The 12,286-nt window shown below is 44.8% G+C and overlaps 1 protein-coding gene across 1 annotated transcript; it reads left to right on the top strand.

Moving 5' to 3' along the window:
• Positions 1-2,813: 2,813 nt before the first annotated feature.
• Positions 2,814-9,226, top strand: LOC106609198 (leiomodin-2). The gene is made up of 4 exons (XM_014207715.3): positions 2,814-5,549; positions 5,823-6,542; positions 6,742-7,368; positions 8,830-9,226. The coding sequence occupies exons 1-4, from the start codon at positions 5,271-5,273 to the stop codon at positions 8,881-8,883; spliced, it is 1,680 nt and encodes a 559-aa protein (XP_014063190.1). The 5' UTR covers positions 2,814-5,270; the 3' UTR covers positions 8,884-9,226.
• The last annotated feature ends 3,060 nt before the right edge of the window (positions 9,227-12,286 follow it).

Here is a 12,286-nt window from a genome sequence, read left to right as displayed (position 1 = left end):
TAACACATCCATGGCCACATTTTAAGGTTACTGTTACTATAAATGTCTACTTATGTAATCATAAAGAGCATGCATGTTCAAGATACAGTAGCATGAATAGGTTGTCGCAGGACTGTGAAGATCTTCAAAATTGCTGTAATAACCGGTGCAGAATCTCGAACGGCATTTATCACATGCACCATGCACTTTTAATGTAATTTCAACTGCAATCCAGGTAATTTGGTTCTGCTATTAGATGTTGCACAGTGATAATATACTGCTCAAAAAAATAAAGGGAACAGTTAAACAACACATCCTAGATCTGAATGAAAGAAATAATCTTATTAAATTCTTTTTCCTTTACATAGTTGAATGTGCTGACAACAAAACCACACAAAAATAATCAATGGAAATCCAATTTATCAACCCATGGAGGTCTGGATTTGGAGTCATACTCAAAATTAAAGTGAAACACCACACTACAGGCTGATCTAACTTTGATGTAATGTCCTTAAAACAAGTCAAAATGAGGCTCAGTAGTGTGTGTGGCCTCCACGTGCCTGTATGACCTCCCTACAACGCCTGGGCATGCTCCTGATGAGGTGGCAGATGATCTCCTGAGGGATCTCCTCCCAGACCTGGACTAAAGCATCCGCCAACTCCTGGACAGTCTGTGGTGCAACGTGGCGTTGGTCGATGGAGCGAGACATGATGTCCCAGATGTGCTCAATTGGATTCAGGTCTGGGGAACGGGCGGGCCAGTCCATAGCATCAATGCCTACCTCTTGCAGGAACTGCTGACACCCTCCAGCCACATGAGGTCTAGCATTGTCTTGCATTAGGAGGAACCCAGGGCCAACCGCACCAGCATATGGTCTCACAAGGGGTCTGAGGATCTCATCTCGGTACCTAATGGCAGTCAGGCTACCTCTGGCGAGCACATGGAGGGCTGTGCGGCCCCCCAAAGAAATGCCACCCCACACCATGACCGACCCACCGCCAAACCGGTCATGCTGGAGGATGTTGCAGGCAGCAGAACGTTCTCCACGGCGTCTCCAGACTCTGTCACGTCTGTCACGTGCTCAGTGTGAACCTGCTTCATCTGTGAAGAGCACAGGGCGCCAGTGGCGAATTTGCCATTCTTGGTGTTCTCGGCAAATTCCAACGTCCTGCACGGTGTTGGGCTGTAAGCACAACCCCCACCTGTGGACGTCGGGCCCTCATACCACCCTCATGGAGTCTGTTTCTGACCGTTTGAGCAGACACATGCACATTTGTGGCCTGCTGGAGGACATTTTGCAGGGCTCTGGCAGTGCTTCTCCTGCTCCTCCTTGCACAAAGGCGGAGGTAGCGGTCCTACTGCTGGGTTGTTGCCCTCCTACGGCCTCCTCCACGTCTCCTGATGTACTGGCCTGTCTCCTGGTAGCGCCTCCATGCTCTGGACACTACGCTGACAGACACAGCAAACCTTCTTGCCACAGCTCGCATTGATATGCCATCCTGGATGAGCTGCACTACCTGAGCCACTTGTGTGGGTTGTAGACTCCGTCTCATGCTACCACTAGAGTGAAAGCACCGCCAGCATTCAAAAGTGACCAAAACATCAGCCAGGAAGCATAGGAACTGAGAAGTGCTCTGTGGTCCCCACCTGCAGAACCACTCCTTTATTGGGGGTGTCTTGCTAGTTGCCTATAATTTCCACCTGTTGTCTATTCCATTTGCACAACAGCATGCGAAATTTATTGTCAATCAGTGTTGCTTCCTAAGTGGACAGTTTGATTTCACAGAAGTGTGATTGACTTGGAGTTACATTGTGTTGTTTAAGTGTTCCCTGCGTCGTTCCCTGCGTCGCCCCATGGGTCTCCCGGTCGCAGCCGGCAGAGCCTGGACTCGTACCAGGATCTCTAGTGGCACAGCTAGCACTGAAATGCAGCGCCTTAGACCACTGCACCACTCAGGAGACTTTTGCGGTCCTTTTGATTGGGTGAATATAAATTGTAATCTCATTGATCAACGTCTCAACCAAATATTACCCAATTATCCACGTTGAAATGACATTGTGTGCCCAGTGGGATGACACTATACATCCTCTAATTTGTAAGATTTGTACGACCGCTATTCCATTCATAATGGGTCTGTAACCTAATGTTACGTAACACGTCACACTAAATGGAGTGTCACAGATTTACATACGGAATAATATGAATTTCCCTGACACCACGTTGACCTAAAGCCCATCCTCCATCCTCCTCACTCACAGTAGCCCCTCTCTGTGTGTCATTACACAATTCAATAAACTTTATTATCCCCAAGGGAAAAATGTATTGGACACACAATTCTGCTGTACATACCGTAATTTCCGGACTATTAAGCGCACCTGAATATAAGCCGCACCCACTGAATTAAAAAAATAAATATATTTTGAACATAAATAAACCGCACATGTCTATAAGCCGCAGGTGCCTACCGGTACATTGAAACAAATTAACTTTACACAGGCTTTAACGAAACACGGCTTGTAACAAAAATAAATAGGCTTTAACGAAACACGGCTTGTAACAAAAATAAATAGGCTTTAACGAAACACGGCTTGTAACAAAAATAAATAGGCTTTAACGAAACACGGCTTGTAACAAAAATAAACAGGCTTTAACGAAACACGGCTTGTAACAAAAATAAATAGGCTTTAACGAAACACGGCTTGTAACAAAAATAAACAAAAATAAATAGGCTTTAACGAAACACGGCTTGTAACAAAAATAAATAGGCTTTAACGAAACACGGCTTGTAACAAAAATAAATAGGCTTTAACGAAACACGGCTTGTAACAAAAATAAACAAAAATAAATAGGCTTTAACGAAACACGGCTTGTAACAAAAATAAATAGGCTTTAACGAAACACGGCTTGTAACAACAACAACAACAAAAATTAGCAGTAAGCTTTAGTTGTCTTTTTGCACTGAGTCAATTCCTCACGCTGCTGTTTCCAACGTCTTATCATCGACTCATTAAGACCAAGGTCCCGTGCAGCAGCTCTATTTCCTTTTCCAACAGCCAGATCAATCACCTTCAACTTGAAAGCTGCATCATATGCATTTCTCCGTGTCTTTGCCATGATGAGGGTGACAAAATGACTACCGTAATCAGAATGATGGGAAGTTTGCGAGCGCTCGATTTAATCTAAACAGTAAACAAAAAAGTTGTTTGACCTTAACCCGTTCGGCAATTTCATTGGTCTAATGAAAGCTTCATGCCGCCAAAAAACTGAACACGTCACAGAATGTCTTTTTTTTTAAGAAAGAAAAATTGAAAGCGGAAAAATCCATATATTAGCCCCGTCATTGTTTAAGCCGCGAGGTTCAAAGCCTAGGAAAAAAGTTGCAGCTTATAGTCCGGAATTTACGGTAGAAATAGATGTACAGAAAGGTATCATAGGCTCCACATCATTTCCCATTGCCTGAAACAGTATGCACACATCATGCATCTACACACGTCAAACCTATTTTGAATATCTGGAATTAGCCACCTACAACAACAAGCCCTTGACCCAAAGAGAGTTATCACCCTAGCCTGGCTGACGCAACCCACGTGACCCAGAGCAGGGAGAGCTGTGACACACTAGTCTGCAAAGGAGGCCGTTTGTTAATGCAGTATTCGCTCAGAAATTGAGCGACGGGTTTGATTGGTTCACTCAAATGTGTTTTTTTTCCCTCTGGGATTGAGACCTCTTTGTTTGGATTGGAAAATCCAACCGTTGTAATGGGAGGGGGACGGCGCTCTGGGCCTGTGTCTGGCTGTGCATATGGGTGTTTGAGTGAGAAAGACACAGAGGTGAAACAACCAGTAAAAGCACAGCCCCCTTCATTATCAACGCATTGTGCCCACAACTTCAAAGAGCCATTCCTGACTTTGAAGTCAGGAGGACTTTGAGAGTTAGGTGTTAGCCAGACTATTATCACTCGGGGTCATTAGAAGATTTAGACTGACAGAACGGAAGAGCTTCTACAAAGCTCCATAGATAAACAGACCGTTTTTTTGTTCTCCAACTAAATACAATTTTTCATTCAGTCAGACAGAGTGGTGATGTACAAAGAGGTCTGATTAAAAACCCAAAGCCAGCAGTGAATAGCAGAGAGAGATAGAGAACATCCCACTGCCTTGTCTGCCAGCTCTCAGAAAAGCTCCTCCACTCTACTCTGACAAGCCTAAAATGATAACATAACCCTCTTTTAAATAAGCCCACTGACGCAACGTCTATTGTTATTCCCAGTATTTCAGGAACCATTGTTCTAAATGAAAGCCCACTAAAAGATACAGCTCTACTTCCACGTTATTGCCATAGTAGTCTGCTCCATAGAAACATGTTACCTTAGAAACCATGTTACCTTTAGTACTTAATCCCACGGGATGGCCAGTGGTGTCACACAGCAATGTTGAGTGGACACTTGAAAAGTGACAATTTCAATATGGCCTACTTCACTCTGTTGCCTATCAGATCAACAACCACTCTGGTCCTTACTAGAGGCATATCTGAAATTACACCCTATTCCTTCTGCAGTACACTACATTTGAACAGAGCCGCCTAGGGTAAAGTGTACTATTTGAGACAACGTTTATGCCATGGTGTGTGTCTCTGTGTGTCTCTGAGTCTGAATGTCTTTCTATGTCTGTGAGGTTTCTCTGTGTGTGATGTTTAATGTTGCTATGTGTCTCTGTATGTTGGCCGCTGTGTTTCTGCTTGTTGTTATGTGCCTCCATGACTCTCTCTCTGTCTCTCTTGGGTCCGGTTGGGCTTTTTTTGGCCACCAACAATGTGGCTGCTGCTGGGATCCGCTGACAGGCCTGACCAGGGCCGCTCTGCTCTCTGAGCTCACATGCTTTTTGTGGCTCTAGTCTATCTCTCTGAGCAGCGCCTCCCAAAAAAGCACTGTGCATCATGGTCCAACGCTTTGTTGCACTCCACTGATCCCTCTCTTAAGGCCTCTGCAGCAGCTGGAGAGATTAGAAGAGAGGAGAACAGGACACACACTCACACACACACTCAACACACACACCACCGACACAGACACCCCAGCTAGGCCCCTTGCACACACACCACTGGTACTGTTCTCACTGAAGCAGTAGAGGACAAACAGATCAGGCTGAGACTGAACTTGACTGGACCCACATCTCCAGAAAGACTCCACTCTGACCGGAAACCTATCCCAGAAAGATCCCACCCTGATCGGACCCGTACGGCACGCATAGCCCATCTACCTGGAGTCCAGCCCAGAGGCCAACCTCTTCAGCAATGAACAGTTTTGGGTACCGTCGGGAGTTGAGTAAGTATGAGGATGTGGATGAGGATGAACTACTGGCTTCTCTCAGCCCAGAGGAGCTAGCAGAGCTGGAGATGGAGCTGGCAGACATAGACCCTGATGCCAACGTGCCCATCGGCCTGAGACAGAGAGACCAGACGGAGAAGACCCCCACTGGCACCTTCAGTAGAGACTCTCTGTTGAAGTACTGGGAGAAGGAGACCAAGAGGATACTGGAGGATGAGAGAGGGGAAGCCAGCAGCCCCAAACAGGTCAGTGATCAGGAGAGAGTCTGAACTCAGCTAGCTTGCTACTCTCAGATCTTTATGGATAACCTTAAATTACGTTTGACCAATTAAGAAGCTTCATTATTCAATAATGATCACTTTCTGGTAAAATGGAGAACCAGTTAGGACCTTCACACAAAAAAAATGCTAATCTTACATCCCGTTTAGGTCTAACTTTAGACATAATACAGTTAAAAGAGAACATGGCCATGTGTCTGAGTCAGATTAATGAGAGATTTACACCTTATGTCTAAACAGGATGACGATGATGATGCCGAAAAGAGTGAGGAAGAATGCGTGACAGAAAGCAACAGCGAAGCAGAGGAGAAGGATAACGAGAACAAGAAAGAAAATAAAGATTATGAAGAGGAAGAGGAGAAGGAAGAAGAAGAGGAGGAGGAGAGTGAGGAAGAGGAAGCTGAAACAGAGGATGAGGAGGATGAAGAGGAGGATGAAGAGGAGCCAGAAGAGAAGAGGCCTAAATCAGCGACCCCAAAGGATTCTGGTCCTCCATCACCGCTGTCAGTTGTCATCTCCTCCCCTAGCCTCCTGAGACCCCCAAGGGTGGAGCCTATGAGACAAACCCCGCCCCCACCTCCACTTGACCCCAACACCGACGGTAACCCAATAGTTGTCGACGAGGCCCTGGAAAGAGTCCTTAATAACGACCCTGAGCTCAAAGAGATCAACCTCAACAACATCGAGGACATCTCACAGGACATTCTAATCCAGTTCGCTGAGGCACTGCGCTCCAACACACACGTGCGTGTCTTTAGCCTGGCCAACACGCATGCTGACGACCCCGTTGCGCTGGCCATTGCCAAGACGCTGTGCGAAAACACCTCCATCATCAGCCTGAACATCGAGTCCAACTATGTGACAGGGAAAGGGGTTCTGGCCATGGTCCAGGCTCTGCCTAGCAATAGCACCCTGACCGAGCTACGCTTCCATAACCAGAGACACATGTGTGGGGGACAGGTCAGTCAGTCTGGACTTGGTATTCAATCTTGATGCTGCTGCTCAACACACATTTTCAGGCAATGGTAAAAGCACAATCTCACGATCCCCCCCCCCCCCCCCCACCCCCACCCACCCCCTCTCTCTCCCTTTCTCTCTCTCTCTCTCCCTTTCTGTCTGTCTGTCTGTCTGTCTGTCTGTCTGTCTGTCTGTCTGTCAGGTGGAGATGGAGATGGTGAAGGTTCTGAGGGAGAACCACACCCTGATCAAGCTGGGTTACCAGTTCCACCTGCCAGGCCCCCGGATGAGCATGACAGGCATCCTGACCCGTAACATGGACCGTCAGAGACAGAAACGCCTGCAGGAGCAGAGACAGAACCAGCAGGCGGGGCCAGAGGGGGCCGTTAACCCCCGTACGACCGCTCTGTTGAAGGGCACTCCGGGTTCTTCGCCCTATGGTTCCCCGCGGGTGTCTCCTTGGCAATCCCCCAAACTCCCCAAGAAACAGACCCCTCCTGCTCCCCCGCCGCCGCCTCCTCCACCTCCTCCCCCACCCCCTCCACTGCCCTGCCAGCCCCCGGCAGAGAAGAAGAAGCCGACTAGGAAGATAGCGGAGGTGATCAGGCTCCACGAGGAGGTCGTTAAGAAGCAAGGGAAAGGGAAGGGGAAGAAGGGGAAGAAAGGTTTGAAAGATACCAACAGTATCTTGAAGGAGCTGAAGAATGCTCTGCGGCCAGTGGCAGAGAACAGAGAACAGGAGTACAGCAGGCCATCCACTCCACTGCGCTCCTCACACGACCAGCTCATGGACTCCATCCGCAAAGCTAGTGTTCGCTCCCTCAGAAAGGTGAGATTGTGTGTGTGTGTGTGTGCGTGCATGTGCGTGCATGTACATGCACAGCCAATGAGAGTTAACAAGAGTTTAAGGGTTAAAGATGGTCAGCTGGTGAGACACCACCTATGAGTGTTCATAGTCACATACATCATCATTAGGGCCCAGAGTTCTTTTGTGGTCTGGTCCCATGGCTAGGAAAAACAATTGGCCCTTACCAACGTGGAGTCTATTCCAGCTGTATCCTGGGCTGGGTATTCCTGGACAGACACTATATGCCCCAATTCTTCACCACCGGCCTAATAGCCCTGGAAACTAATTAACATGTTTCCATCTGGAAAAATGTCTCTTTGTGTGACATAGCCAGCAGACTGAGACATTATGTCATCATGGAAAATGTCAAAGACAACTCATATAAAATGTCTGAGAGAAAGAATCTGGTCTAAACAGTCTAAGATAAATAAGGTTGTGCTTTGAGAACCTTAGGGTGCGTTCTTACAGTCAAAGGGAACACATACCTCCGAGGTCAGTCTGATTTAGACAGGTGACAGAGGAACATCGCTATCTGAGTCATCTCCTGTGGTTGACATGTTATATTACGATGGACGCTGATCATATGACACCTTTCCATCGTCAAGCGCTGTGTTACGTCTGAACAAAGCCAAACACAACACAAGTCATGGTTGAAGTCCCTAACACAGGCTGTGTGTGTGTGTGAGAGAGAGCGAGATAGAGGAGAGAGAGATATGGAGAGAGGGGGATAAAAAGAAAGAGATTGAGAGAAAGAAGGAGAAAGGAGCAGTGGAGTAGTCTAGTCTCTAATGTTTCTGTGGGCCCATTAATGTGTGGTAACTGCTTGTTATGTTGTTACTGTGGCAAATCCTGGTTGCCCTCAGAAGGCTAGGGTCTAGAGTCTGTGAATGCCTGCCACTTAACTGGAGTTATAAATAGGACTGTTGGACGGCTGCTACGATAAAGGAAACGGGAGTGTTGCCTCACAGTGCCAGAACGAACTCTGACAACAAAGAGTAAATAGGGAAAGTGCAAAGTAATTTTTGTAATATTTGTGGTCAAAAATGTTCAATACTGCTACTGCATTTCTGACATTTTATGATGAGTTTTGCACAATTTATCGCGAAAATGCGCTGGCGGGGAAAACATTTGTTGACATGTGGCTTAACTTTATGCTGTAAAAGTGTGGTGATTGGTTGAATTTTTTGTGAGCCCTTTTTTGTAGTGTGGTTATCAGACAGTTTTATGCAGTAATATTACGGTGATTTGACATATATATGCGGTAATAGTGCGGTGATTGATCAAATTTGCAAGCCCTTGCATAATATGTAGGGAATTGTTGATTTTGCAAACAATGTTGCAATCGCAGAATCACAAAATGGAATCTTTTGTTTTCGAGGAACCTAGCATAAGAACATTCCTGTTTTATTTAACAGAAATCGTTGTTGTTTTTTTTAATTGCAGGTGGAAGTTCCACAGAGGAAGTTTGTCTTTGTCCCTGATGAAGAGACTAGCTGATCTGAAGACACAGGGAACACCCTGAGACTACTCAGGACACATAAACAATACATTCAGATTGAACTGGAATTTCCTCAGAGAGGATACTGGAAATTAACACTGTAATAGCACCTGTACTTTTGGAGAAAAAAAAATCTGAAATTCATGTTATTTTAAATGTATTTACGGTGTATGCCTTGCAGAAAGGCATTTGGTTGTCTACATTTTTGTGATGATTAATGTATAAATTGTTGTCTAAATTGTTTACTGAGGTAACCTTTTTTTGTATAATTGTAAATATTGTATTTGGTGTGTGAGGAATATACTGTATGAATTGAACATGAAGATAAAAGTAACAACACAATGAAGTTTTATGGTGTTTTATTACGGCTTAAACCATGTTACTGTCCAAAAGGTATTGAGACTGTCCAAAAGATTCTCTTCAAAATGTAATGTTAAAAAGTTACTGTCCTAAGGCTTTTGTATAAAAGGTTCTGAGGACCTCCCTTTGCCCTCAGAACAGCCTCAATTCGTTGGGACGGACTCTACAAGGTCGAAAGTGTTCCACAGGGATGCTGGCCCATGTTGACCCCAATGCTTCCCACAGTTGTGTCAAGTTGGCTGGATGTCCTTTGGGTGGTAGACCATTTGTGATACACACAGGAAACTGTTGAGCTTGAAAAACCCAGCAGTGTTGCATTTCTTGACACAAACCGCTGTGCCTGGCATCTACTACCTAAACCCGTTGAAAGGCACTTAAATCTTTTGTCTTGCTCATTCACCCTCTGAGTGGCACACATACACAAGCCGTCTCAATTGTCTCAAGACTCAAAAATCCACCTTTAACCTTTCATCTACACTGACTGAAGTGGATTTAACAAGTGACATCAATAAGGGATCAAAGCTTTCAGCTGGTCAGTCTATGTCATGGAAAGAGCAGGTGTCCTTAATGTTTTTTTTTATACTCAGTGTATGTAGCAGAGGAACACTTAATACTTCCCCTGTGCATTTGTGTGTCTTGGAAGAGTTCTCTGGTATGGTCCTAAATCCACCCCACATCTGTTAAAAGTAAACACAACACTGAAATGCTTTTGGCAGCAGCAACAACTGTCCTTGACTAACCATCCTAGCTTCCCACATGGAATTGGAAAGGACATCAAACTCCGCAAAAACACGGTTTACCTCAGTTCTACTAAAGAACTGACTTGGAGGGAAACAATATTCACAGTTTTCGGTATTATCAGGTATTATCATCAGGTACTGTATATCTGATCTTTCCCTAATGTGTAAACAGAAAAAAACCCCATGGAATCTGATATTTTGAGTTCAGATATGAACTACATCCATATGTGGATCTCAATCCTGATAAAATTTTAGTGCTCCATATGCGACCTCAGTCTGGACCGTGGAATTATAATCATTTAATAGGATCTCTATGGTTTGGACCTCGGAAGTGTTTTTGTTTAATTACATGACCAGCCGTTACCACAAAACTACCCAGGAACACTTGTTTCCATCCACAGTTTTTGTGAGAGTAAAGTCATACCATGTAAAAAAAAAATCACAACAGGTGATCACAAAACATGACGTTTTGGTAAAATTGTATAAAATGCAGATATTTGTTTTAATGGCGGTGGAAAAGCCTATATGCGCAAAAATATTGATATAATAACCATCATATCGAGGTAAACTTGGAGTCAAGCGATGATATGGTGTGTGGTCCTCCCACTACGATTTGCAAAACCATGCAGGTTATAGGCTACAGATGAAATAATTAAGGATAAAATTCACAGGGTGGAAAAAGTGCACGTACGGTGATCTTGATGCTCCCTTCAAATAAAAATCGAGGGTCTTATTCTGGTGACATGATGATTTATGCATGACTTCCGTTTTACAAATATTCTCGTTTTTAACTATAATCCATAATGAAGACTAGTCTACACGCACTATCTGCGAGCTGTTGGCTAGAGATTATTCGGTTCATAAACATTTACGCGAAAAAGTACATTTTGTGTGCACAATGACATGACGCGATGATTTTTTATCAGCGAACAAGTCTATTTGATGGAAAATTCGTCATTTTTGTTTACGCGGATTTTAGAATATTCGCATGAAAATCTCTCGCCAATTGGATGGAAACCTAGCTAGTGCCAGGAAATGAGCACTGCATCTGTATGCTACTTCAGAGGCTTTGACATCAGTGTGAATGTGCAAATCTGACATGGACAGTCAGAAAAAAAAAAGATGTATACAGATTGTGTAAACACAGCCAATAACAGGGTGTAAAATAACTTAATAAAGTGTCTACTGAAAGCTCATTGGAGTTATTTTTCTAATCCCACTGCCTGGCAAACTGTATTTTCATTAATTTAAAACTAAAAAATCATTCACTCTTTCCATCCTTCTATCCAATCATTCCAGCTTAATCTCTATTACATACACACTACAAATAATCCAAGAGTTATGTGATGTGGACGCAGTCCGACCTCGCAGTTTCACGTGTGGGTTTAGCCAACAGGATGAGTACTGGGAACTGAGAGACAAATGGGGCCATAGGCCACACTGAAACCAAGTTAACAGCTGTTAATTCTGTATTTTCCTACTTGGTCCAACCCTCCCATCACGCTTCTACAGGCCTCCAGCAAACAATGTACTCAGATTTAGTGGCTGTGGTAGACTTGTGGCATATGCCCACGTGTTCCCATTAAGCAGTGTTGTTCCCATGTCACCTGTGCTACAGTAAATCCCCTTGTTGGTATATGTCCTTGCTCTGTTCCCAGTGTATTGTCACCAAGGGTGCCCAGCTCACTGCTCATGAGTAATTCCCATACAATGCTGGGGGCCTGGAACTGTGACATGCCTGCTATAATCCCTTTTGTAAAACCCTTCATAGGGGACGCTGGTCCCACAGGCTTACCAAGTGCACAAAGGAGCGTGGACACAGAACACACTCTAGCCTGCTGCACCCCCTCCATCTTCAGCATAGCTACACTGGAACAGATTGCATAGCTACACTCACCTGGAACAGATTGCAATAACCAACTACACTTAAATCTAAATATTAACGCAGGTAATCTTATTTCAGTTTGTGAGCAGACAAACCAGGGGGATATTCAGGTATTCAGACATGCCGTGGAACATCACTGGACAGTCAGAAATATTAAATGTAGATCAGACTCTATATCAGTAGCATATAGAGATGTCTTCCATACGCATTCATTTCGATATGTACCGTTCAAAGACCCCATGTGAAGATTGCCCGCTCATCTAATCAGTCATGCTAAGCTGCTGGTGATGAGAGCTCTGGTCATCACTCACTACTGATGGAAGGGATGCCAGTGGGCACGCACGCACATATCCATGTCCAGGCCTTGAACGTGCTCGCACATGAAAATAGGTAAACACTCAGAAGTTGCTCTCCCTC

This window comes from Salmo salar, chromosome 07 (genome assembly GCF_965601325.2).
Source record: "Salmo salar chromosome 07, fSalSal1, whole genome shotgun sequence".
Taxonomy (NCBI): domain Eukaryota; kingdom Metazoa; phylum Chordata; class Actinopteri; order Salmoniformes; family Salmonidae; genus Salmo; species Salmo salar.
The sequence above is the reverse complement of the archived record's forward strand: the minus strand, read 5'-3'. Positions and strand labels throughout refer to the sequence as shown.

Excerpts from the sequence above, each read along its gene's own strand:
- LOC106609198 (XM_014207715.3), top strand. The coding sequence starts at position 5,271 with ATGAACAGTTTTGGGTACCGTCGGGAGTTGAGTAAGTATGAGGATGTG. Across the intron at positions 5,550-5,822 it reads AAGCCAGCAGCCCCAAACAG|GATGACGATGATGATGCCGA; the intron begins GTCAGTGATCAG and ends ATGTCTAAACAG. Across the intron at positions 6,543-6,741 it reads GACACATGTGTGGGGGACAG|GTGGAGATGGAGATGGTGAA; the intron begins GTCAGTCAGTCT and ends TCTGTCTGTCAG.